This window comes from Convolutriloba macropyga, chromosome 4 (assembly GCF_964194025.1).
Source record: "Convolutriloba macropyga chromosome 4, txConMacr16.3, whole genome shotgun sequence".
NCBI classification, from domain to species: domain Eukaryota; kingdom Metazoa; phylum Xenacoelomorpha; order Acoela; family Convolutidae; genus Convolutriloba; species Convolutriloba macropyga.
Window position 1 is genome coordinate 73,936,141 of NC_134471.1, and position 27,524 is coordinate 73,963,664.

Below are 27,524 nucleotides of genomic sequence, written 5' to 3' on the forward strand. Positions count from 1 at the left end.
TTTGCAAAAGTTGAAACATAAGCTACTAACGTCGGGCGAATTGCTTTCAAACTGCCGGTGAGCGTTTGGCTCCATCAGTAGCTAGCGACGGTTTAGTGTGGCTATCGTCAGTTTAATTGAAGGGACGTGAGGTGAGCAGGGAGTGGAGCATCAATATCTAAGAAGCGCCCATCACACCATAAGTATTAGTCTCCAAAACAGTTTCTGTGATTAGCACACTTGGAGACAAATGAGCTAAAGGGCTCTTAGAGAACCTAATACTCACTGGGCGCCAGTTTTTTATCCCGTTTCTGAGGACCAAAAGCAAAGTGGGTATGACAAAAAATCGGTCAAGCGAAAAAACGCATAAAAAGACCAACAATGTTTAATATAATTGCTACAAACTTAATTTGAGATTGAGTGTGAGAGATAAAACGTAAACGAGAAAGTGAGGGAAAGAAACCCCAACCGGCAGAGAGAGAGAGAGAGCTAGGAAAGTGTTCCATGATGAGATTCGACTCTGCAAATTCTAGTTTTCTAGCCTTATTAACAATTAAATCAAAGAAATTGAAAAGTTCATTAAAAAATTCCAAATTTCTGAGTGGAAAAAATGTTGAAAAGCAGTTTTTTGTCTCTGGAGTTCTGTCATAAAACCAGTCTGCAAGACTTAAAAAGTTTTTTGTTTGCCAGTAATGATGGTTAAACTCAGAAAAGGTCAAAAACTTTCGCAAATTTTTAAAATTTACAAAATCTGGCAAAAATTGGTGATATTAATATATTCAGAACCTTTTCATTGACTCATGAGACTACCCAGTATCCCCATGTCAAGCCTTAAATAGTTTCAGTAGCTCAGAAAGTTCCATAAACTCGGAAAATGATAATAATTTTCCAAAACTTGAAAAAGATAAATTTCATCAAAAAATTGCTGAAACTTGATTCATTAAGATATTGATAACCATTCCAATAAGCAGTAGCTTATTACTAAACCTTAGGAGGTCCCTGAGCCAGGAAAAATCCAAAAAGATTCAAAAATTTAAAGCAACCTAATATTACATCTAGAAACTATGAAGTAAGCTACCATCAAAACCTAGAGGAGGTTCCTTGGCTCTTGAGGCTGGAAAAAACTAAACAACGACAAAAAAGTTCAAAAAACTTGAAAAAATTTTTAAAATAATTGCTAAAATTTGTGATAATAAAAAGTTGAAAACTATTCCATGGCCAACAAAAATTTTCCAAAGACTTATTCTGAAAAAACTGAAGGAGGTTTTCAGACTCCTGAGGCTGCAAAAATCTGAATAATGACAATGAACATCAAAAAATTTAAAAATTGTCAAGAAAATTAAGTTTTGTCAAAAAAAAGCATAAATTTGCTATGTCAAAATCTTGATAAACATTCTTTTACATCCAGAAACCTATGTATTCCATAAAGTAACCTATTATCAAACCCTAGAGGATATTCCTTGGCTCTTGAGGCTGGAGATACCTAATATTTGGAAAACAAATTCAAACCTTGAAAAAAATTGCTGAAATTTGTGATATTAAAAAGTTCAAAACAATTCGCTTGCCAACAAAATTTTGCACTAACTTATCCTTAAACCTGAAAGGAGGTTTTCTGAAACCTGAGACTGAAAAAAACATGAATAATGACAATGAAGGTCAAAACTAAAAATTGGAAGTTTTAACAGAAAAATGCTAGAATTCCTGAAGTGAAAATGTTGAAAACCAGTCCATCGGAACTTGAAATGTTGCAGGAATCTAAGACCAAACCCCACAGGAGGTTCCTTGACACCTAGGGCTGCAGAAACTCAAAAAATGACAAAGATTTTCAACGAACTTGAAAAAAAATTGTTAAAATTAGTATAAATTTGAGTGTTTTTATTTGGAGTGGAAAAACAGATAGCCGTTATAGCAGTCATAAAAGTTACTTATGTCCTGCAAAAAACGTTTATCAAGTTTAGACTCAATTTTAGACTGGTGCAACAATAAAATTGAAAAATGGCAAAAAAAAACACGGAAAATTACAACATTTTGGGCTCAAAAAACTCCTGAAATGACCTTATAACCTTAAACTACGGTCTTCCCAGTAGCTACACCACACTAAGCACCTGAAGGACTACTACACTCGACTAAGAGCCTCTAATGAAACTTAGTGAGCACTGGGCGCTACCTGTTGATCCCGTTCTTAAGGACGAAAAGTCAAATGGGTCAGACAAAAAATCGGTCGAGCAAAAAATCGCAAAAAAACCAACAGGACTAATATAATAGCTACGAACTTCGTGCGAGAGCAATTAAATAGATTAGTTTAACCACATATGTTCGCAAACAACATTGTCGACGAAATAAAAAATCAAATAAAGACCAAAAATAGCGATACCCTCTTGGATCTATTTCTAATTGACATTTTTGGTGAATGAGTTTTCTTGCATCCCTGTTTTTTTGCGGCGCCTGAACCTTTTGGCAGCTGGGTTATCGGTCATTGACTCTTTCTGCATTTAGGTGAATGTCTGCTTTGCAGTCTGCGCTTTTTCGGACATCGATCTTTTAGGAGAGCATTTTTTTTCGGTTATTGACCTTTCGCTATCTGTCCTTATAACCATGCTGCTCGAGAGCTCTTAAACATGATTTTCGATAGTTTTTATCATTCTCCTCAAAGGCCTCCTAAACATGCATGTTCGGCTTTCGTTAAACACGGTGCCTCATAAACTGTCATGCATTTAGTATACAGGATTTGATCGCTCCACATTTCAAACACTTGAGTTCCACCGAATATTGAGGCAGTGATGTCTTTAATGGCTTCTAATAGAATTCGTTAATTTAGTTATTCCCATAGAAAAAGGAAACCAGTCAAAATTAAAAGATGGGTTTCCTTTTGGAGATTTTGGGGTTCATACCCCAGGCATTCCTTATGCAAAGGGGACGCTCTACCAGTGAGCTACAATACTTGTCAACAGTATCTTGCTGAAAACGAGAACTCAACGAGTTAACTTTTTACATATTATATGACTTTAAAATTGGCTACAGCCAGAAAGTGCAAAGATGCCTAGTTTGATAGCGGTTAAACCAAAGCTGTTTTCTCCATGCCTCTGGTTGAGTTAATTTTAGTGCCGGAGCTAATTAACATGTGTTTGTATGTTCTATTGCAATTAGACTGTATTTGGTCTCCTCATAATTTTAAGACTTTCTGAGTTCCACCGAATGTTGAGGCAGTGATGCATGGTTGACTCCTAACAGAATAGATTGATTTGATTATTCCTGCAGATAAATGAAACTCCAGTCAGAATTAAAAGCTGGATTTGTCTTTGGAGATATGCGGGTTCCAGCCCCAGGCCTTTCGCATCCAAAGCGGACGCTCTACCATTGAGCTATATCCACCGTGGATAGTATCTTTCCGAAAGCGATAGCTCAACGAGTTAAATTTTTACTTATGTTACTTTAAAATTGCTATAGCTAGGAGGTGCAAAGATTTCAAGTTTTATAACGCTGCAACCAAGCTGTTTTTTGCATGCATCTGGTTGATTATATCTAGTGCCCGAGCTTTTTCACATGTATTGTGATGTTCTTTTGCAATTAGACCGTATTTGGTTGGTCCACAATTCAAACATTTTTGAGTTCCACCGAATGATGAGGCAGTGATGCATGAATGGCTCTTTACAGAATTGGTTGATATAATTATTCCGTCAGGTAACTGAAACTCCAGTCAAAATTAAAATCCTGGGATTTTTAGGAGATATAGCGGTTCGAAACCCAGTCCCTCCGCTTGCAAAGCGGACGCTCTACCAATGAGTTATATCCCTTGTGAACAGTATCTTGCTGAAAACGAGAGCTCAACGAGTTAATTTTTACATATCATATAAACTAGCAGGTCCACAATGACAACAAATGTACAAAGTCTGCTTAGTTGCATCATAGAAGTTTGTTGCATGCAAAAATCAAAATTTTATTTTTATTGGCTGTCAGAGAAACAAAAATTGTGGTGGATAGGACAACAGTGAGACAAAAAGACGTAAGTAAAACAACAAAACAATATGGCTTGAAAATATATAAAACAAAAAAATCAAACGAAATAAAGAGAAAAAAGGATGAGACTGAGTGAAAAGCGCTGGTGTGTATGTGAGCTAGAAAGTTACAGAAGGGCGGACAGATTGAAAAAAAAAGATAGAAGAAAAGGAAAATATAAATGGCTGGAAGAAAACTAGAGACAAATTATCTTCCATCGATTGATCAGAAAACGGAAAACAAAATTATGTTGATAGATAATGACAAGTTAGTTTGAAAAAAGAAAAAGGCGGCAACATGAAAACACGAAAAGAGTGAAGCGGAGACAAAAAATGAAGACTAAAAATCAAATAAAATCATTTTGTGAATTTTTTGAAAAACAGAAACCTGAAAAAAATGACAAACATGATTAAGAAGAAGATAAAACATGACAGATGAGGGAAAAGCATAAACGCTGACGAAAAAAGAGAACATTTTGTGACGGAGAGCAATATAATAGAGAACATAAAAAGAAAACAATGATAGAAGCAAAGTGGATCGAAAGAATTAAAGTTTTTAAAACTATAGCTTATAGAGAGATTGAAAAAGAACTAAAGCGTCCGATTCAAAAAAGAATGCTGAGACTGAAACAAACTAACGGGAACTAGAAAAAAAGGTTACACAAAGACATGGAGACAAAAGTGAGGAACAGAGAAAGAAAAAAAACAAAATTAACAAAATTTTGAACTAAAATGAAAACAAACAAGTAAAAAACTAAAATTTCGAAGGAAAAAATATGAGATGATAAAATAGAAGTGACGGAAAAAAAGATGAAGAAGAACAAAGGTTGTTAAAGTAGAGAAGGAGGAAATAACCAAGAGAAAACAGGGAAAAACAGTCCTAAATCCTAAAAACGAAGCAAAAGGACAGGAAGCGTGGAAGAAAAAAAGATAAAGTAACATTAAGAAAAAAGAGAAAGAGAAAGGGAAGCGAGAAAGATATAAAAGATTGAAAAAATGTTGACAGAAAGAAATAGCTAAAACAAGTGGTCGAGAATTACAAAAAATGACAAGGAAGATAGAAATTAGCTGCGATAAAAAAAGAAAAGGCTTAAGGAAAAACATGAAAATGAATATGAAGCAGAGAAGAAATCAAAGATAGAAAAATAAAAATTGTAATAATTAAAGAAAAGTAATTGGAAAAAAAGAATTTGCAAAAAAAGAGACAAAAGAAAATAAGACAAATTAGCAATGGAGAACTGAAAAGAAAAACACATTTTGAAAGAGAGAAAAGGATTGAAAGCGAAGAAAAGCAATATTTAGTGAAATATCTAAAGAAAAGGAGGAACGAAGAACGAAACTAAAGAGCAAATGAAGGGAAGATACATAAAACGACCCTATCGGACGACGAGTTTCTCTCAAGCTCCAGATAAACTTTTAAGCGTTCAAAAGATCCGACTACGGAGGGGTTCGAACCCGCGATCTTCATGCTAGAGGGAATGGTTAACCACTCGGCTATCATGGCTTCGAAATAGAATACCTTAATATCAGTTTTGGTGTAGAAACAGATTTAATGTTTCAAAAAGATCAAATTTGGTCATGTAGAAACAATAGGCGTGAAAATTTGACTCAAGAACTAAAAATAAAAGTTCTCGAACAAAAGAGCAAAGACCGTCAAGCAAAACTTGTGAATAAAACATAAAAGCGTTTACAACGAGAATTTTGTGAGAAGTAAAAACAAAAAGAAGAAAAGAAATATTGTAAAAATTGAAGGAGACGAGAAAAGAACAACAAAGAAAATAAGAGAGAAAAAATGACAGAAAGAAAGAAATCAGAAAGAAAAAAATGAAAAAAAGAACAAAGAAAAACAAAAAATAGAAAGGACATATAATTGGGGAAAAACGAAAAGTAGAAAAACAAAACAACAAAAAAAGAAAAGTCAAGACAAAGGCAGAAGCGATGAAATGGAAAATCGAGGTTTTGCTCATCTCTTAAATTTTTGAATATTAGCTTTTCTTTGTTCAGGGATATATAATTTGCATCACCAAATGAGAACCCATGACTTTTTGTAAGTTTTGGTCTTTTTGCTTAGATTTGTCTTCTCCGTCGTTGACTTTCTCTTGCATCTGAGTCATTGAACTCTTCCGAATCAGTTTTTCTGACATTGACCTTCTTTTGTCAGCACGATTTCGGCCATTGACTTTTCCTTTTGCATCCGCTTGACTATGCTTGTTCTATAGGTCTCTTAAACCTGCCACTCGAAGCTCTAAAACATGCAGCCCGATAAACTGTCACTCATTTAATATATAAGAGTAAAATTTGCTTATAGCTAGGAAGTGCAAAGATGTCAAATTTGATAACGCTGCAATCAAAGCTGTTTTTGCCATGACTCTGGTTGCGTTTAATCCAGTGTCTCAACGTCTCACATGTATTGAGATTTTCTATTACAATTAGACTGTATTTGGTCACTCCATAGTTTGAACTTTTTTGAGTTCCACCGAATGTTGAGGCAGTGATGCCTTTAATGGCTTCTAATAGAATTAATTATTTAATTTTTCACATAGATAAATGAAACTCCAGTCAAAAATAAACATGGGTTTGTTTTTGGGAGATATGGGGTTTCGAAACCCAGGCCCTCCTTGTGCAAAGGGGACGCTGTACCACTGAGCTACATTACCTGTCAACAGTCTTTTGCTGAAAAAGAGAGCTCTACGAGTTACATTTTACATATTATATAGCTTGTAAATTGCCTATAGCTAGAAAGTGCAAAGCTGTTAAGTTTGATAACGCTGCAACCAAAGCTCTTTTTTTCATGCATCTGGTTGATTTTAATCTAGTGCCCGAGCTGTTTCACATGTATTGTCACTTTCTATTAGAATTAGATTTTATTTGTTTTCTCCATAATTGAACGCTTTTTAGGTCCACCGAATGTTGAGGCTGTGATTAATGAATGGCTTTTATTAGAATTGATTGATTTATTCATCCCCATAGATAAATGGAGCTCCTGTCAAACCTCAAAATGGAGTCTGTTTTGGAGATTTGATGTTTCAAACAACAGGCCTTCCGCATGCAAAGCGGGCGCTCTACCACTGTGCTATAAACCCTGTGAACAGCAGATTGCTGACAACGAGCGCTCAGCAAGCTAAATTTTTTACATATTAAACCCCATTAAATTGCCTACTGATATATGTCAATTTTAATAATGCTGCAACCAAAGCTCCTTTTTCCATGCATTTGGTTGATTATAATCTAGTGCTTGAGCTGTTTCACATGTAATGTGATATTCTATTAGAATTAGACTGTATTTGGTCTCTCCATTATTCAAAGGTTTTTAGGTCCACCGAATGTTGAGGGAGTGATGCATGAATGGCTTCTCATAGAATTGGTTGATTTCATTATTCGCATAGATAAATGAAGCTCCAGTCAAACTTAAAAGATGGGTCTGTTTTTGGAGTTTTGGGGGTCGAACTCCAGGCCCTCCGCATGCAAAGCGGACGCTACCATTGAGCTATAACCGCTGTGAACAGTAACTTGCTGAGAACGAGAGCTCAACGAGTTTAACTTATACATATTATGTAACCTTAAAATTGCCTATAGCTATAAAGTACAAAAATGTTTGATGATGCTGCACCCAATGATGATTTTTTCATGCATCTGGTTGATTATAATCTAGTGCCCGGACTGTTTCACATGTTTTGTGATGTTCTATTGCAATTAGACTGTATTTTGGGCTCCATAATTTGAACATTTTTAGGTCCGCCGAAGTTTGAGGCAGTGATGCATGAATGGCCCCTAACAGAATTGGTTGATTTAATTATTCCTACAGATATATGAAACTCCAGTCAAAATTAAAAGGAGGGGTTGTTTTTGGAGATATGGGGGTTCGAACTTTAGTCCTTCCCCCTGCAAAGCGGACACTCTACCACTGCGCTGTGTACCCTGTCAACATTACCTTGCTGAAAACGAGAGCTCAATGAGCTGAATTTTTACATATTATGTAGCTTAAAAATTGACTATAGCTAGAAAGTGCTAAGATGTCAAGTTTGATATTGGTGCAACCAAAGCTGTTTTTTCCATGCATCTGGTGGATTATAATCTAGTGCCCGGGCTGTTTCACATGTTTTGTGATGTTCTATTGCAATTAGACTGTATTTGGTCCATAATCCGAACATTTTTGAGGTCCACCGAGTGTTGAGGCAGTGATGCATGAATAGCCCCTGAATTGGTTGGTTTAATTATTCCTTCAGATAAATGAAACTCCAGTAAAAATTGAAAGCTGGGTTTGTTTGAGGAGATATGGGGGTGCGAACCCCATTCCTTGCGCATCCAAAGCTGACGCTCTAGCACTGAGCTATATCCCCTGTGAAAAGTTGTTTGCTGACAACGAGAGCTCAACGAGTTAAATTTATTCATATTTTGTAACTTTCAAATTGCCTATAGCTACAAAGTACAAAGGCGTCAAGTTTGATAACGCTGCAACCAAAGCCTCTTTTCATGCACCTGGTTGAATATAATCTAGTGCTTGAGCTGTTTCACATGTGTTGTGATGTCCTATTAAAATTAGACTCTATTTGGTCTCTCCGTAATTCGAAGATTTTTTTAGGTCCACCAAAAATTGTTTCCATACATTTCATTGGGTGCAATATGATGCCTGAGCTAATTCAAATGTGTTGTGATGTTCTACTACAATTAGACTGTATTTGTCCTCTTCATAATTCGAACATTTTTGTGTTCCACTGAATGTTGAAGCATTGTTGTTTTCAATGGCTTCTTATAGAGTTCGTTAATTTAATTATTCCCATAGATAAATGAAACTGAAGTCAAAACTAAAAGATGGATTTGTTTTGGAGACATGGTGGTTCGAAAACCTGGCCTCGCGAAAGCAAAGCGGACGCTCTACCACTTAGCTATATTCCCTGTCAACAGTAACGTGCTGAAAACGAGAGCTCAATGAGTTAAATTTTAGATTTTATGTAACTTTTTAATTGTCTATAGCTAAAAAATGTTTGATAACGGTGCAACAAAAGCTGTCTTTTCCATGTATCTGGTTGAGTATAATTTAGTGCCTGAGCTAATTTACATGTGTTTTGATGTTCTATTACAATTAGACTGTATTTGGTCACTCCATAATTCGAATGTTTTTTAGGTCTACCGAATGTTGAGGCAGTGATGCATGAATGGCTTCTAATAGACTTGGTTTATTTGAATGTTCCCATAGATAAATGAAGCTCCAGTCAATCTGAAAAGATGGGTTCTGTTTTGGTGATATGGGTTTTCGAACCCCAGGCCTTCCACATGCAAAGTGTTACAAGTAACCTGTGTTTGGTCTCTCCATAATTCAACGATTTTTTGAGTTCCGCCGAATGTTAAGACAGTGATGCATGAATGTCTTTGAATAGTTTTGTCGTATTTGTTTTTTTTACATAGATAATTGAAAATCCAGACAAAATTAAAAGATAGATCTTTTTTTCGAGATATGTGGGTTTGAAACCCAGGCCTTGCGCATGCAAACTGGACGCTTTACCACTGAGCTATATCCCCTGTTAACAGTAACTTACTGAAAAAGAGAGCTCAACGAGTTAAATTTTTACATATTATGTAACTTTAAAATTGCCTATAGCTAGAAGGTGCAAAGATGTTGCTGCAACCAAAGCTGTTTTTTCCATGTATCTGGTTGAGTATAATCTACTGCCCGAGCTGTTTCACATGTATTGTGAAGTCCTATTACAATTATACTGTATTTGGGCTCTCCTTAATTGAAACATTTTTAAGGTCCACCGAATGTAGACGCAGTGATGTATGAGTGGCTTCTCATAGATTTGGTTGATTTAATTATTCCCATAGATAAATGAAACTTCAGTCAAAATTAAAACCTAGGTTTGTTTGTGGAGATATGGGGGTTCGAACCCCAGGCCTTCCGCATGCGAAGCGGACGCTCTACCACTGAGCTATATCCCCGCTGAACAGTAACTTGCTGAAAAAGAGAGCTCAACTAGTTAAATTTTTACATTTTGTCACTTTGAAATTGCCTATATCTAAAATGTGCAAAGATGTCAAGTTTGATAACGCTGCAATGAAAGCTGTTTTTGCTATGTGTCTGGCTGAGCATAATTTAGTGCCTGAGCTATTTCACATGTGTTGTGATGTTCTATTACAATTAGGCTGTATTTGGTCTCTCCATAATCCGAACATTTTTGAGGTCCACCGAATGTTAAGGGAGTAATGTATGAATGGCTACTAACAGATTGGGTTGATTTAATTATTCTTAAAGATAAATGGAACTCCAGTCAAAATTAAAAATACGAGTTGTCTTTGGAGATATGGGGGTTCGAAGCCCAGTCCTTCCGCATTCAAAGTGGACGCTCTACCACTGAGCTATATCCCCTATAAACACTTGCTTGCTGACAACGAGAGCTCAACGAGCTAAATTTTTAATTATTTTGTGGCTTTAAAATTGCCTATAGCTAGAAAGTGCAAAGATGTCAAGTTTGATAACGCTGCAACCAAAGCTGTTTTCCCAGGTTTGTGGTTGAGTTTAATTTAGTGCCTGAGGTAATTCACTTTTGTTGTGATGTTCTTTTACAATTAGACTGTATTTGGTCTCTCCATAATTCGAGTATTTTAGGTTCACCGAAAGTTGAGGCAGTAATGCACGAATGGCTTTTCATAGAAATGGTTAATTTAATTTTTCCCATAGATAAATGAAGCTCCAGTCAAACTGAAAAGATGGGTTCTGTTTTGGTGATATGGGTTTCCCAACCCCAGGCCTTGTTCCACTGAATGTTGAAGCAATGTTGTTTTCAATGGCTTCTTATAGAGTTCGTTAATTTAATTATTCCCATAGATAAATGAAACTGAAGTCAAAACTAAAAGATGGATTTGTTTTGGAGACATGGTGGTTCGAAAACCTGGCCTCGCGAAAGCAAAGCGGACGCTCTACCACTTAGCTATATTCCCTGTCAACAGTAACGTGCTGAAAACGAGAGCTCAATGAGTTAAATTTTAGATTTTCTGTAACTTTTTAATTGTCTATAGCTAAAAAGTGCAAAGATGTCAAGTGTGATAACGGTGCAACAAAAGCTGTCTTTTCCACGTATCTGGTTGAGTATAATTTAGTGCCTGAGCTAATTCACATGTGTTTTGATGTTCTATTACAATTAGACTGTAATTGGTCACTCCATAATTCGAATGTTTTTTAGGTCTACCGAATGTTGAGGCAGTGATGCATGAATGGCTTCTAATAGACTTGGTTTATTTGAATGTTCCCATAGATAAATGAAGCTCCAGTCAATCTGAAAAGATGGGTTCTGTTTTGGTGATATGGGTTTTCGAACCCCAGGCCTTCCACATGCAAAGTGTTACAAGTAGACTGTGTTTGGTCTCTCCATAATTCAACGATTTTTTGAGTTCCGCCGAATGTTAAGACAGTGATGCATGAATGTCTTTGAATAGTTTTGCCGTATTTGTTTTTTTTACATAGATAATTGAAAATCCAGACAAAATTAAAAGATAGATCTATTTTTCGAGATATGTGGGTTTGAAACCCAGGCCTTGCGCATGCAAACTGGACGCTTTACTACTGAGCTATATCCCCTGTTAACAGTAACTTACTGAAAAAGAGAGCTCAACGAGTTAAATTTTTTTATATTATGTAACTTTAAAATTGCCTATAGCTAGAAGGTGCAAAGATGTTGCTGCAACCAAAGCTGTTTTTTCCATGTATCTGGTTGAGTATAATCTACTGCCCGAGCTGTTTCACATGTATTGTGAAGTCCTATTACAATTATACTGTATTTGGGCTCTCCTTAATTTAAACATTTTAAGGTCCACCGAATGTAGACGCAGTGATGTATGAGTGGCTTCTCATAGATTTGGTTGATTTAATTATTCCCATAGATAAATGAAACTTCAGTCAAAATTAAAACCTAGGTTTGTTTGTGGAGATATGGGGGTTCGAACCCCAGTCCTTCCGCATGCGAAGCGGACGCTCTACCACTGAGCTATATCCCCGCTGAACAGTAACTTGCTGAAAAAGAGAGCTCAACTAGTTAAATTTTTTTATTTTGTCACTTTGAAATTGCCTATATCTAAAATGTGCAAAGATGTCAAGTTTGATAACGCTGCAATGAAAGCTGTTTTTGCTATGTGTCTGGCTGAGCATAATTTAGTGCCTGAGCTAATTCACATGTGTTGTGATGTTCTATTACAATTAGGCTGTATTTGGTCTCTCCATAATCCGAACATTTTTGAGGTCCACCGAATGTTAAGGGAGTAATGTATGAATGGCTACTAACAGATTGGGTTGATTTAATTATTCCTAAAGATAAATGGAACTCCAGTCAAAATTAAAAATACGAGTTGTCTTTGGAGATATTGGGGTTCGAAGCCCAGTCCTTCCGCATTCAAAGTGGACGCTCTACCACTGAGCTATATCCCCTATAAACACTTGCTTGCTGACAACGAGAGCTCAACGAGCTAAATTTTTAATTATTTTGTGGCTTTAAAATTGCCTATAGCTAGAAAGTGCAAAGATGTCAAGTTTGATAACGCTGCAACCAAAGCTGTTTTCCCAGGTTTGTGGTTGAGCTTAATTTAGTGCCTGAGGTAATTCACTTTTGTTGTGATGTTCTTTTACAATTAGACTGTATTTGGTCTCTCCATAATTCGAGTATTTTAGGTTCACCGAAAGTTGAGGCAGTAATGCACGAATGGCTTTTCATAGAAATGGTTAATTTAATTTTTCCCATAGATAAATGAAGCTCCAGTCAAACTGAAAAGATGGGTTCTGTTTTGGTGATATGGGTTTCCCAACCCCAGGCCTTGTTCCACTGAATGTTGAAGCAATATTGTTTTCAATGGCTTCTTATAGAGTTCGTTAATTTAATTATTCCCATAGATAAATGAAACTGAAGTCAAAACTAAAAGATGGATTTGTTTTGGAGACATGGTGGTTCGAAAACCTGGCCTCGCGAAAGCAAAGCGGACGCTCTACCACTTAGCTATATTCCCTGTCAACAGTAACGTGCTGAAAACGAGAGCTCAATGAGTTGAATTTTAGATTTTCTGTAACTTTTTAATTGTCTATAGCTGAAAAGTGCAAAGATGTCAAGTTTGACAACGGTGCAACAAAAGCTGTCTTTTCCATGTATCTGGTTGAGTATAATTTAGTGCCTGAGCTAATTCACATGTGTTTTGATGTTCTATTACAATTAGACTGTAATTGGTCACTCCATAATTCGAATGTTTTTTAGGTCTACCGAATGTTGAGGCAGTGATGCATGAATGGCTTCTAATAGACTTGGTTTATTTGAATGTTCCCATAGATAAATGAAGCTCCAGTTAATCTGAAAAGATGGGTTCTGTTTTGGTGATATGGGTTTTCGAACCCCAGGCCTTCCACATGCAAAGTGTTACAAGTAGACTGTGTTTGGTCTCTCCATAATTCAACGATTTTTTGAGTTCCGCCGAATGTTAAGACAGTGATGCATGAATGTCTTTGAATAGTTTTGTCGTATTTGTTTTTTTTTACATAGATAATTGAAAATCCAGACAAAATTAAAAGATAGATCTATTTTTCGAGATATGTGGGTTTGAAACCCAGGCCTTGCGCATGCAAACTGGACGCTTTACTACTGAGCTATATCCCCTGTTAACAGTAACTTACTGAAAAAGAGAGCTCAACGAGTTAAATTTTTTTTTTATTATGTAACTTTAAAATTGCCTATAGCTAGAAGGTGCAAAGATGTTGCTGCAACCAAAGCTGTTTTTTCCATGTTTCTGGTTGAGTATAATCTACTGCCCGAGCTGTTTCACATGTATTGTGAAGTCCTATTACAATTATACTGTATTTGGGCTCTCCTTAATTTGAACATTTTTAAGGTCCACCGAATGTAGACACAGTGATGTATGAGTGGCTTCTCATAGATTTGGTTGATTTAATTATTCCCATAGATAAATGAAACTTCAGTCAAAATTAAAACCTAGGTTTGTTTGTGGAGATATGGGGGTTCGAACCCCAGGCCTTCCGCATGCGAAGCGGACGCTCTACCACTGAGCTATATCCCCGCTGAACAGTAACTTGCTGAAAAAGAGAGCTCAACTAGTTAAATTTTTACATTTTGTCACTTTGAAATTGCCTATATCTAAAATGTGCAAAGATGTCAAGTTTGATAACGCTGCAATGAAAGCTGTTTTCACTATTTGTCTGGCTGAGCACAATTTAGTGCCTGAGCTAATTCACATGTGTTGTGATGTTCTATTACAATTAGGCTGTATTTGGTCTCTCCATAATCCGAACATTTTTGAGGTCCACCGAATGTTAAGGGAGTAATGTATGAATGGCTACTAACAGATTGGGTTGATTTAATTATTCCTAAAGATAATTGGAACTCCAGTCAAAATTAAAAATACGAGTTGTCTTTGGAGATATGGGGGTTCGAAGCCCAGTCCTTCCTCATTCAAAGTGGACGCTCTACCACTGAGCTATATCCCCTTTGAACAATAGTTTGCTGACAACTAGAGCTCAACGAGCTAAGTTTTTACATAATGTCAGGTTTTTAAATTGTCTATAGCTGAAAAGTGCGAAGGTGTCAAGTTTGATAACGCTGCAACCAAAGCTGTTTTCCCAGGTTTGTGGTTGAGTTTAATTTAGTGCCTGAGGTAATTCACTTTTGTTGTGATGTTCTTTTACAATTAGACTGTATTTGGTCTCTCCATAATTCGAGTATTTTAGGTTCACCGAAAGTTGAGGCAGTAATGCACGAATGGCTTTTCATAGAAATGGTTAATTTAATTTTTCCCATATAAAAATGAAGCTCCAGTCAAACTGAAAAGATGGGTTCTGTTTTGGTGATATGGGTTTCCCAACCCCAGGCCTTCCACATGCAAAGTGTTACAAGTAGACTGTGTTTGGTCTCTCCATAATTCAACGATTTTTTGAGTTCCGCCGAGTGTTAAGACAGTGATGCATGAATGTCTTTGAATAGTTTTGTTGTATTTTTTCCCATAGATAATTGAAAATCCAGTCAAAATTAAAAGATAGATCTATTTTTCGAGATATGTGGGTTTGAAACCCAGGCCTTGCGCATGCAAACTGGACGCTTTACCACTGAGCTATACCCCCTGTTAACAGTAACTTACTGAAAAAGAGAGCTGAACGAGTTAAATTTTTACATATTATGTAACTTTAATATTGCCTATAGCTAGAAGGTGCAAAGATGTCAAGTTTGATATTGCTGCAACCAAAGCTGTTTTTGCCATGTATCTGGTTGAGTATAATCTACTGCACGAGCTGTTTCAGATGCATTGTGAAGTCCTATTACAATTAGACTGTATTTGGTCTGTCCTTAGTTTAAACATTTTTAAGGTCCATCGAATGTAGACTCAGTGATGTATGAGTGGCTTCTCATAGATTTGGTTGATTTAATTATTCCCATAGATAAATGAAACTTCAGTCAAAATTAAAACCTAGGTTTGTTTGTGGAGATATGGGGGTTCGAACCCCAGGCCTTCCGCATGCGAAGCGGACGTTCTACCACTGAGCTATATCCCCGCTGAACAGTAACTTGCTGAAAAAGAGAGCTCAACGAGTTAAATTTTCACATTTTGTAACTTTAAAATTGCCTATATCTAAAATGTGCAAAGATGTCAAGTTTGATAACGCTGCAACCAAAGCTGTTTTCCCAGGTTTGTGGTTGAGTTTAATTTAGTGCCTGAGCTAATTCACTTTTGTTTTCATGTTCTTTTACAATTAGACTGTATTTGGTCTCTCCATAATTCGAGTATTTTAGGTTCACCGAAAGTTGAGGCAGTAATGCACGAATGGCTTCTCATAGAAATGGTTGATTTAATTTTTCCCATAGATAAATGAAGCTCCAGTCAAACTGAAAAGATGGTTTCTGTTTTGGTGATATGGGCGTTCGAACCCCAGGCCTTCCACATACAAAGCGTTACAAGTAGACTGTAATTGGTCGGTCCATAATTCGAAGATTTGAGGGCCACCGAATGTTGAGGAAGTGATGCATGGATGGCTTTAAATAGATTTGATTGTTTTAATTATTCCCATGGATAATTGAAACTCCAGTCAAAATTAAACCCCAGGCCTTCAGCATACAAAGCAGACGCTCTGTCACTGAGCTGGGTCCCCTGTTGACACTAATTTGCTGTCCATAAGAGCTCAACGAGTTAAATTTATACTTATTATGTAACTTAAAATTGCCTATAGCTAGTTGTCAAGTTTGATAACGCTGCAACGAAAGCTGTTTTTTCCATGTATCTGATTGAGTATAATTTAGTGCCCGAGCTAATTCACATGTGTTGTGATGTTCTATTACAATTAGGCTGTATTTGGTCCCTCCATAGTCCAAACATTTTTGAGGTCCACCGAGTGTTGAGGCAGTGATGCATGAATGGCCCCTGAATTGGTTGGTTTAACTATTCCTTCAGATAAATGAAACTCCAGTCAAAATTGAAAGCTGGGTTTGTTTTGGGAGATATGGGGGAGCTATATCCCCCGTGAAAAGTTGTTTGCTGACAACGAGAGCTCAACGAGTTAAATTTATTCATATTATTTAACTTTAAAATTGCCTAAAGCTAGAAATAAGAAAATTGTAAAGTTTGATAACGCTGCTACCAAAGCTGTTTTTTTCATGCATCCGGTTGATTAATCTAGTGCTTGAGCTGTTTACATATATTGTGATGTCCTATTAAAATTAGACTGTATTTGGTCTCTATATAATTCAAACTTTTTTGAGGTCCACCGAATGTTGAGGAATCAACGCATGAATGGCTCCTAACAGCTTTGGTTGATTTAATTATTCCTACAGATAAATGAAACTCCAGTCAAAATTAAAAGAAGGGGTTGTTTTTGGAGATATGGGGGTTCGAACCCCATTCAATCTACATGCAAAGAGTACGCTCTACCACTGCGCTGTATCTCTTATGAACTTTATATTGCTGACAACGCGCGCGCTGAGCTAAATTTTTACATATTTTGTAGCTTTAAAATTGCCCATAACTGGATATCGATTTTGATAACGATTCAACCAAGGCTGTTTTTTTCCATGCATCTGGTTGATTATAATCTAGTGCTTGAGCTGTTTCACATGTATTGTGATGTCCTGTCACAATTATACTCTATTTGGTCTCTCCATATCTCGAACTTTTTTAGGTCCACCGAATGTTGAGGCAGTGATGCACGGATGGCTTCTCATAGAAATGGTTGATTTAAATTTTCCCATAGATAAATGAAGCTCCAGTCAAACTTAAAAGATGGGTTCTGTTTTGAAGATATGGAGGTTCGAAGCCCAGGTCTTCCACATGCAAGCGTTACAAGTAGACTGTCTTTGGTCTCTCCATAATTCGAAGATTTTTTGAGTTACACAGAATGTTCAGGCAGTGATGCTTGAATGGCTTCTCATAGAAATGATTGATTTAAATATTCCCATAGATAAATGAAGCTCCAGTCAAACTTAAATAATGGGTCTGTTTTGGAGATATGGAGGTTCGAACCCGTGGCCTTTCACATACATAGTGGAAGCTCTTCCACTGAGCTATATCCCCTGTGAACAGTAACTTGCTGAAAACGCGTGCTCATCGAGTTAAATTTTTACATATTATGTAACTTTAAGATTGCTTATATCTGGAAAGTGCAAAGATGTCAGGTTTGATCACGCTGCAACCAAAGTTGTTTTTCCATGTATCTGGTTGAGTATAATCTAGTGCCTGAGCTAACTGTTCTATTACCTGATTGTTGAGGCAGTGATGCATGAATGACCCCTAACAGAGTTGGTTGATTTAATTACTCCTACAGCTAAAATAAACTACAGTGAAATTTAAAAGCTGGGTTAGTTTTTGGAGATTTTGGGGTTCGAACCCCAGTCCTTCCGCATTCAAAGCGGACGCTTTACCACTGAGCTATATCCCCTGTGAACAGTAGATTGCTGACAACAACAGCTCAACGAGCTAATGTTTTACATATTTTTAGCTTTAATATTGCCTATATCTAGAAAGTGCAAAGATGTCAAGTTTGATAACGCTGCAACCAAAGCCCTTTTTCCATGCATCTGGTTAATTATAATCTTGTGCTTGGGCTGTTTCACATGTTTTGTGATGTTCTATTACCATTGGACTGTTTTTAGTCTCTCCATAATTCAAACATTTTTTGCGGTCCAATGAATGTTGATACAGTGATGCATGAATGGCTCCTAACAGAATTGGTTGACTTAATTGTTCCTACAGATAAATGAAACTCCAGTCAAAATTAAAAGAAGGGGTTGTTTTTGGAGATATGGGGGTTCGAACCCCAGTCAATCTACATGCAAAGAGTACGCTCTACCACTGCGCTGTATCTCTTATGAACTTTATATTGCTGACAACGCGCGCGCTGAGCTAAATGTTTACATATTTTGTAGCTTTAAAATTGCCCATAACTGGATATCGATTTTGATAACGATTCAACCAAGGCTGTTTTTTTCCATGCATCTCGTTGATTATAATCTAGTGCTTGAGCTGTTTCACATGTATTGTGATGTCCTGTCACAATTATACTCTATTTGGTCTCTCCATATCTCGAACTTTTTTAGGTCCACCGAATGTTGAGGCAGTGATGCACGGATGGCTTCTCATAGAAATGGTTGATTTAAATATTCCCATAGATAAATGAAGCTCCAGTCAAACTTAAAAGATGGGTTCTGTTTTGAAGATATGGAGGTTCGAAGCCCAGGTCTTCCACATGCAAGCGTTACAAGTAGACTGTCTTTGGTCTCTCCATAATTCGAAGATTTTTTGAGTTCCACAGAATGTTCAGGCAGTGATGCTTGAATGGCTTCTCATAGAAATGATTGATTTAAATATTCCCATAGATAAATGAAGCTCCAGTCAAACTTAAATATTGGGTCTGTTTTGGAGGTATGGAGGTTCGAACCCGTGGCCTTTCACATGCATAGTGGAAGCTCTTCCACTGAGCTATATCCCCTGTGAACAGTAACTTGCTGAAAACGCGTGCTCATCGAGTTAAATTTTTACATATTATGTAACTTTAAGATTGCTTATATCTGGAAAGTGCAAAGATGTCAGGTTTGATCACGCTGCAACCAAAGCTGTTTTTCCATGTATCTGGTTGAGTATAATCTAGTGCCTGAGCTAACTGTTCTATTACCTGATTGTTGAGGCAGTGATGCATGAATGACCCCTAACAGAGTTGGTTGATTTAATTACTCCTACAGATAAAATAAACTACAGTGAAATTTAAAAGCTGGGTTAGTTTTTGGAGATTTTGGGGTTCGAACCCCAGTCCTTCCGCATTCAAAGCGGACGCTTTACCACTGAGCTATATCCCCTGTGAACAGTAGATTGCTGACAACAACAGCTCAACGAGCTAATGTTTTACATATTTTTAGCTTTAAAATTGCCTATATCTAGAAAGTGCAAAGATGTCAAGTTTGATAACGCTGCAACCAAAGCCCTTTTTCCATGCATCTGGTTAATTATAATCTTGTGCTTGGGCTGTTTCACATGTTTTGTGATGTTCTATTACCATTGGACTGTTTTTAGTCTCTCCATAATTCAAACATTTTTTGCGGTCCAATGAATGTTGATACAGTGATGCATGAATGGCTCCTAACAGAATTGGTTGACTTAATTGTTCCTACAGATAAATGAAACTCCAGTCAAAATTAAAAGAAGGGGTTGTTTTTGGAGATATGGGGTTCGAACCCCAGTCAATCTACATGCAAAGAGTACGCTCTACCACTGCGCTGTATCTCTTATGAACTTTATATTGCTGACAACGCGCGCGCTGAGCTAAATTTTTACATATTTTGTAGCTTTAAAATTGCCCATAACTGGATATCGATTTTGATAACGATTCAACCAAGGCTGTTTTTTTCCATGCATCTGGTTGATTATAATCTAGTGCTTGAGCTGTTTCACATGTATTGTGATGTCCTGTCACAATTATACTCTATTTGGTCTCTCCATATCTCGAACTTTTTTAGGTCCACCGAATGTTGAGGCAGTGATGCACGGATGGCTTCTCATAGAAATGGTTGATTTAAATATTCCTATAGATAAATGAAGCTCCAGTCAAACTTAAAAGATGGGTTCTGTTTTGAAGATATGGAGGTTCGAAGCCCAGGTCTTCCACATGCAAGCGTTACAAGTAGACTGTCTTTGGTCTCTCCATAATTCGAAGATTTTTTGAGTTCCACAGAATGTTCAGGCAGTGATGCTTGAATGGCTTCTCATAGAAATGATTGATTTAAATATTCCCATTGATAAATGAAGCTCCAGTCAAACTTAAATATTGGGTCTGTTTTGGAGGTATGGACGTTCGAACCCGTGGCCTTTCACATGCATAGTGGAAGCTCTTCCACTGAGCTATATCCCCTGTGAACAGTAACTTGCTGAAAACGCGTGCTCATCGAGTTAAATTTTTACATATTATGTAACTTTAAGATTGCTTATATCTGGAAAGTGCAAAGATGTCAGGTTTGATCACGCTGCAACCAAAGCTGTTTTTCCATGTATCTGGTTGAGTATAATCTAGTGCCTGAGCTAACTGTTCTATTACCTGATTGTTGAGGCAGTGATGCATGAATGAGCCCTAACAGAGTTGGTTGATTTAATTACTCCGACAGATAAAATAAACTACAGTGAAATTTAAAAGCTGGGTTAGTTTTTGGAGATTTTGGGGTTCGAACCCCAGTCCTTCCGCATTCAAAGCGGACGCTTTACCACTGAGCTATATCCCCTGTGAACAGTAGATTGCTGACAACAACAGGTCAACGAGCTAATGTTTTACATATTTTTAGCTTTAAAATTGCCTATATCTAGAAATTGCAAAGATGTCAAGTTTGATAACGCTGCAACCAAAGCCCTTTTTCCATGCATCTGGTTAATTATAATCTTGTGCTTGGGCTGTTTCACATGTTTTGTGATGTTCTATTACCATTGGACTGTTTTTAGTCTCTCCATAATTCAAACATTTTTTGCGGTCCAATGAATGTTGATACAGTGATGCATGAATGGCTCCTAACAGAATTGGTTGACTTAATTGTTCCTGCAGATAAATGAAACTCCAGTCAAAATTAAAAGCTGGGTTAGTTTTTGCAGATATGAGGGTTCGAACGCCAGTCATTCCTCATACAAAGCGGACGCTCTACCACTGAGCTATACCCCCGTTAACAGTAGAGTGCTGACAACGGCAGCTCAACGAGCTTAAGTTTTTACATTTTATTGAGCTTTAAAATTGCCTATAGCTAGAAAGTTCAAAGATGTGAAGTTTGATAACGCTGCAACCAAAGCTGTTTTTCCAGGCATCTGGTTAATTATAATTTAGTGCTTGAGCTGTTTCACATGTTTTGTGATGTTCTATTACCATCGGACTGTTTTTAGTCTCTCCATAATGCAAAAATTTTTTGCGGTCCACTGAATGTTGATGCAGTGATGCATGAATGGCTCTTTTTTTTGAAAAATTTAAATTAGTTTCTAAGATCATTATCTGCCGTTTGCTTCCGCGATCTATTTGAGATTGAAATCATGAATTATTTGAGCGTAATTAATAGCCCTGTCAGCTTTTCCAGCCTATCAGTATTTTCTATCCATCCTAATTATTCCGGACTTTTTAAAAGTTACTAAACGTTTTCAATAAAAAATTTTGCTGCATTGTGGGTGTCTTGGTGGCAGTGGTTAAAATTTCTAAAATGTTACCAATATCAGACCTGGGGAGGTAATGAGTTAATGGTTCAATTCAAAAAGTAATGGTTTCAGCTGCAATTACGGTTTTTTGTGAAGTTTTGACGCTTCGAGTCGCTTCCGGCTATGTTTTTATTTCGTCCTCAAGATTTTTGTTACGACCATATGACGTCACAACCACTTTTTGTTCATTCGTTCATACAATTTCAACTGAAACGCGTTCGTGACGTTATTTTCCGCTCTTAGTGGAGCCACTTTTTTTCTTCATTTGCGTGATCAAATTTTTGATCACACGTGACTTACCTCACTCTCTAAAATGACTTCCTCACTTTGAAATTGACTTTTGTTTACTTTAATTCGAAGAGATAAGGCCGAGTGGATGTGTCACTCTAAATGAAAGTTATTTAAGAGCAGCTGATAGAGGCAGCTATAATTTAAACAGATTCTTAATCAAAATATAACATCTCAGCCTTCAATGAAAACACTTTTTTTTGGTCTGTCTTTTTTACTGTTTTTTTGAGACCGCAGATCTACAAAGCTATTGCGGCTATTTTCTGGCAATCTGCCAGCTATGTTGTTTATAATACAGGATCGGATCTGGTTGTCGTAGAGCGAGCCTGCTTAAGTGAGTGGGGTTGATGGTAAAATCGTAATTCTAGCAATGAAATAATCGTGGAATTAACAGAACAGAACCGAAGGAACCGAATTTCCAACTTCCTTCGAATGAAAGTTCGGATTCACACTTCCCATTTATACACACTGTTAAAGTTAAGTAAGGTTATACATGAGTTTATATGAGCAATATGCATTTATTAAAAGCTAGCACAGCTATGGTTTGAAATTATTACGTTTTTAACGAAAATTTGGTGCATATAACATAAGCGTCATCAAAACTTTCGGTATTATATCATTTTTGGTGTTATCGGCTACTCGATTTTTAAAGTTTTTAGGAGACTATTCTAAAAGTGCCTTCAATCTCCTTCAATCTACCTAGACACTTGTTTCCATGAAATGCAAATATCACTCTTACAATTTGCGAAAATTTAGATTTTTTGGTGTGGGGGTACTAAAATGACGGCTATATAGGGCTGGGTGCGGTAGCAGAAAAGATCCACAGAATTGAAGTTTGTTATCGGAGCAATCAAAGCTGTTTTTCCGACCACACGGCCTATTGAGTATTTTCTAGCGCAAGAGCTACTTTTTACATGTAGGGTGATGTATCCGATGAAAATAACGTACGGATTAAAAAACACGTTAAAGCCCATTTAACACTACGAGATTCAATGGACTACGAGTTTATCAGCACTATTACTGTATAAACAGTGATAGTAGGAGAGTGTGATAAACTCAATGTCTAATCACGGCAGTGTGGCAACTTGTAGTCCCTTGATGAATATTACCACACGGTTTTTATCGCCACCGAGAAGTTATCAACAAACTCCGAGGCGAATGTTATATATAATCTCGCCCCCGAGATTATATTGCTAATTTAATAATCCTTATTTTATAGAAAGATTAAAATCGCGGTGAAAAGATAGAGGGGTTAAAAGATAGAGGCGTTGAATGATACAGGGGTGAATAAATCGGGGTTAAATGAATAGGGGGTTAAATGAATAGGGGTGAAAAAGCGGGACACCGAGTTTTTCACCACTCTTTTATCGCCACTTTTTACTGAGTAACAGAGGCGATAAAATAGTGTGATATCTCGTAGTCTAATGCTGAAGTGTTTTTCCAGTGTCGATCGGGCATTAAAATTTATTAAACTGGCAGTTTATTTAACTGCTGTTATCGCAACAGGTGTTGATTAAACTCAATGTCTAATCACAGCAGTGCGGCAACTTGTAGTCCCAACATTCCCACAATGTTGTCATCGCCCTTTCCAGATTATCCAACAGCTCGGCTTAGCCTCGGAGTTTGACATCTATGGTCATTATCTTGGCAATAATGACCGTGTGGTAGTGTTCACCAGTCAGTTCTCGCTGCGACATCATATTTGCGTAACCTAACTGTGAATTAAAACACTCACGTGCACATTTTAAAATGCCGAAGGTCTGCAGTGCCAGAAATTAAAATGCCAGAAGTTGGTACTTAGCCAGAAGTTGAATTTCGTTGGCTTTCGTCATTTTAAAATGTGCTCTTTTCCTGTTTTAAGCATGGTTACGTGACTTTGCAGAAGTCACTTCGAAATTTTGACTTAATATATCGAACCGCTTCGCGGTTATCAATAAACGCCAGAAGTTCTCAGTGACTTCAAGCAGAGTCACTTAACCAATACATAACACGTTAACGCTCAAGTAACACTACGATATTACACGGTTTTTATCGCCATCGAGAAGTTACCAAATTCCGAGGGGCAGCCGAGTAGTTGAAAACCTTAGAGAGGGCGATTACAACCGCGGTGTAAAGTTTTCAGTTAATAATTGTTGCATAACAGATTATAACAGTCGCATAACTTTATCACGTGCCTCGACTAGACTACGACTTTATCGTAGTGTTCGTTTATATAACAACTGTTTTGTCGCCACTGTTTCTATGGTAACAGTGGTGATAAAGAAATTATCACATAAGTGTAACATTGTTTAACAGATTGAAGGATGGAGACCGTGAGCAGAAACTGGCTCTACAAGAATGCTTGGCTCTTCTGGCACCAGTGTACAGTGACCTTAGAGAGACATCAGTTGCCTCGGATGAACATGAAAGTATCCTGTCGATTCTGGATTCTGTAATTGAGCTGCGACACAACACATCTGTCAATCAGATAATGATCAAGTTCATCCAGCACTGCTTCCCCGCGTGGCACGTTGCTTCTAGGTAGATTTTTTCACTATAGTTGCGTTTAAATTAACAGTCATTCTTAATAATGCAACGGACGGGCATCGAACCCGGGTCTATTCCGTTGCAGGCGACAACTGTACCACTGAACAACCGATGCGTGAGGATTTTACTCAACACCGTGTCGTTTATTTTCCGGGATTTGAACCTGGTTTTTTGCCGCCGGAATGCAACCTTCTGGCAACTTGTCGATCTGGACGCATTTTGCTGTCTCGGAATTAGTTATATTTAAAACCTATTGACTCGATTGCAAATATTGATTGTCGTTTCTTGCCACTCACCAGCTCAATTAGTGTTCTTGACTTGATATGTTACTCTGTGTTTTGAGTTCCTAGTTCTAGCGGGCGATAAACTTAATGATGATTCACGACTTATCTCATTCAAAAAAGATTTTTGCTCAGCTATTGGATATAAAATTGGGAAACTCCAACTAAAATTTAGACTCCTATAAAAGATGATAAAGCTTGTATTCTTGAAACTTAATAAAATTTAATAATTGCTCGTAAAAAAGAACAAAAAATTTCTTTTTATTTTTTTTTTGGTTTTGCTCATAGTTTGACAAAGCCTGGCAGGAGACAATTCTATCACTGAACCAGCGATGCTTGAGAATTTGGGTCTGCAGCATATTACCAGATACGGTACGTGTGAGTGCAAGTTTAATAATAGAGTTGTATGCGCTCAGAAAAAGTTTTTCTATCCATGGAAATAAAATAATTGTCAAGACGAGGATTCGAACTTGGGATTTTGAAGCCACAGTGCAATGTCCGAACCAGTAGACCTCTAGACCATTTTTGTCTTGGTAATAGTAACATTATTTTTTTTCTTTTTTCGTTAATTGATGAGGCCAGTTTCTGTCTCTTTGAGGACAATTCTACCACTGAATCACCGATGCTTGAGAATTTGGTTCTACCGCACATGCGTTACGTCTGAGTACAGATTGTACTCTGTGAGTTCAGGAAAATGGTTTCTATCAATGCTATTGAAGGGAATCTCCAGACCACAAATAGAACCTGGGTTATTGCGGAAATTGTAATCTATGTTGAGAATTTGCCTAATGGTCCTGTTTTTTATAAATATTTTTGAAGGGTATAGGCTTTTGGCAAGTTTTAGCATTTTTTTTACAGTATCTATTACTTAGCAAGAGATGAAATAAATGGATTATCTTGCTTTTTCTATTTCTGGCTTTAGCATTAGTTATTTCGAAGCTTCGATTCGATTCCTGAGTTTTCCGGCCATGTCTTCTCATTCGCTATTCCGAATTTTGTCTAGGCCAACTGATCACGCGCCGGGGAACATATTTTTTTGCAGTACCTTCTGCCATTCAGCCGCTGACTTTGTGTCATCGGCTTCATATACTACTTTGAATTTTTCAAGATTGTCCAGCACTGCTTTCCTTTGGCATTTTGCTCTAAGGTGCAAAATTTTATGCATCCAGCGGGAATTAAACCCTGGTCTATTGCGTTTGAGGCTACAATTCTGCCCCTGAAAAACCGATTCTTGAGACTTTGTGTCGGCAGCATATTACAATATTTGTTACGTTTAAGTGCAAGTCTAAAAATAGAGTTGTAATGTATGGGTGCAGGGAAGGTTTTTCTCTCCATGGAAATAATTGATTGGACCTTTTAAAAAAATGTATTTTGTTTTGAAACTTTGCTAAAAACTCCCATTTCTTAACAGATTTTCAAGATTCAGGTTTTTAGCAATTTTCTGCTAAACATTTGTCACAGTATCTATTACCTAACAGTAAATAGATTTTCTCTGTCTGGACCGTCCATTGCTGTATGCGTGTTAGTAACATTAAAGTTTTTCTTGCATTTTTTGATATGGTAAATGAGTCTAGTTTTGTCTTTTTGTGGATTTGGGGAAGCAAATTTAAATTTGAGCATTGGTTTTTGTAATTTTTCTCTCATCAGGATGAGATAGTACTTCACTGAATTTTTTTTTAAAGAAATAAACTTTGTTTTGAGATTTTCTTAAAACTAATTCCCTAAAGATTTTCTAGGTTTCAGGTTTTCAGCAAGTTTCTAGTAAACAATTGTTACTGCATCTTTACCTTACCAGTATAATAGAGTACTCTATGGGTGCCGGAGCATTTCTTCTGCCCATTGAAATAAATGAATTGTCCAGACCAGAATCCGAACCTGGGTTTTTGCGGCCACAACGCAATGTCCCAACCACTAGACGATCTGGACCGACCTTTCTTGTATGCGTGTTAACAACATCAAATTTTGCCTTTCATTTTTCATATGGTTAATGAGTCTAGTTTTGTCTCTTTGTGGATTTGGAGAAACAATTTTGAGCATTGGTTTTTGTAGTTTTTCTCTCATCAGGATCAGCTAGTACTTCACTGATTTTTTTTAAAGAAATAAACTTTTTTTTGAAAATTTAGTTAAAACTCCTAATTCCCTAAAGATTTTTCTAGGGTTCAGGTTTCAGCACGTTTCTAATAAACGATTGTTCTCGCATCTATAACATACCAGAATAATGGAGTACTCTATTGGTGCCGTAGAATTTCTTCTGTCCAATGAAATAAATGAATTGTCCAGACCAGAATTCGAACCTGGGTTTTGCGGCCACAACGCTATGTCCTAACCACTAGACGATCTAATGTCCTAACCACTAGACGATCTGGACCGGCCTTTCTTGTATGCGTTTTAAAAACCTTAAATTTTCTCTTTCATTTTTGATATGGTTAAATATTCCAGTTTTGTCTATTTGTGGATTTATAGAAACGAATTTGAGCATTGGTTTGTGTAGTTTTTTCTCTCATCAGGATGAGCTAGTACTTCACTGAATTGTTTTTAGAAATAAGTTTTGTTTCGAAAGTTTGCTTAAAGCTCCTAATTCCCTGACAATTTTTTAGGGTTCAGGTTTTCAGCAAGTTTCTAGTAAACAATTGTTCCCGCATCTATAACTTACCAGAATAATAGAGTACTCTATGGGTGTCGTACATTTTCTTCTGTACAAAGAATTAAATGAACTGTCCAGACCAGGATTCGAACCTGGTTATTGCGGTCACAACACAATGTTCCAACCACTAGACGA

The 27,524-nt window shown here is 37.0% G+C and overlaps 1 protein-coding gene and 10 non-coding genes across 11 annotated transcripts in view; 1 reads left to right on the forward strand and 10 right to left on the reverse strand.

Annotated features, from left to right (window-relative positions):
- The window catches only part of LOC142338166 (proteasome adapter and scaffold protein ECM29-like), a 212,565-nt gene that overhangs the window by 118,433 nt on the left and 66,608 nt on the right, over positions 1 to 27,524 (forward strand). Inside the window, exon 10 of the mRNA XM_075387803.1 lies at positions 24,234 to 24,458. Within this exon, the coding sequence (XP_075243918.1) occupies positions 24,234 to 24,458 (225 nt within the window). The remainder of the gene's footprint in view (positions 1 to 24,233; positions 24,459 to 27,524) is intronic.
- On the reverse strand, positions 9,840 to 9,911 carry Trnaa-cgc (transfer RNA alanine (anticodon CGC)). Its single transcript has one exon. It is a non-coding gene; the product is annotated as a tRNA-Ala (tRNA).
- Trnas-uga (transfer RNA serine (anticodon UGA)) lies at positions 10,267 to 10,338 on the reverse strand. Its single transcript has one exon. It is a non-coding gene; the product is annotated as a tRNA-Ser (tRNA).
- Trnaa-cgc (transfer RNA alanine (anticodon CGC)) lies at positions 11,892 to 11,963 on the reverse strand. The gene has a single exon. It is a non-coding gene; the product is annotated as a tRNA-Ala (tRNA).
- Positions 12,319 to 12,390, reverse strand: Trnas-uga (transfer RNA serine (anticodon UGA)). Its single transcript has one exon. It is a non-coding gene; the product is annotated as a tRNA-Ser (tRNA).
- Positions 13,947 to 14,018, reverse strand: Trnaa-cgc (transfer RNA alanine (anticodon CGC)). Its single transcript has one exon. It is a non-coding gene; the product is annotated as a tRNA-Ala (tRNA).
- On the reverse strand, positions 14,374 to 14,445 carry Trnas-uga (transfer RNA serine (anticodon UGA)). The gene has a single exon. It is a non-coding gene; the product is annotated as a tRNA-Ser (tRNA).
- On the reverse strand, positions 15,433 to 15,504 carry Trnaa-cgc (transfer RNA alanine (anticodon CGC)). The gene has a single exon. It is a non-coding gene; the product is annotated as a tRNA-Ala (tRNA).
- Positions 17,806 to 17,877, reverse strand: Trnas-uga (transfer RNA serine (anticodon UGA)). The gene has a single exon. It is a non-coding gene; the product is annotated as a tRNA-Ser (tRNA).
- Positions 19,220 to 19,291, reverse strand: Trnas-uga (transfer RNA serine (anticodon UGA)). The gene has a single exon. It is a non-coding gene; the product is annotated as a tRNA-Ser (tRNA).
- On the reverse strand, positions 20,633 to 20,704 carry Trnas-uga (transfer RNA serine (anticodon UGA)). The gene has a single exon. It is a non-coding gene; the product is annotated as a tRNA-Ser (tRNA).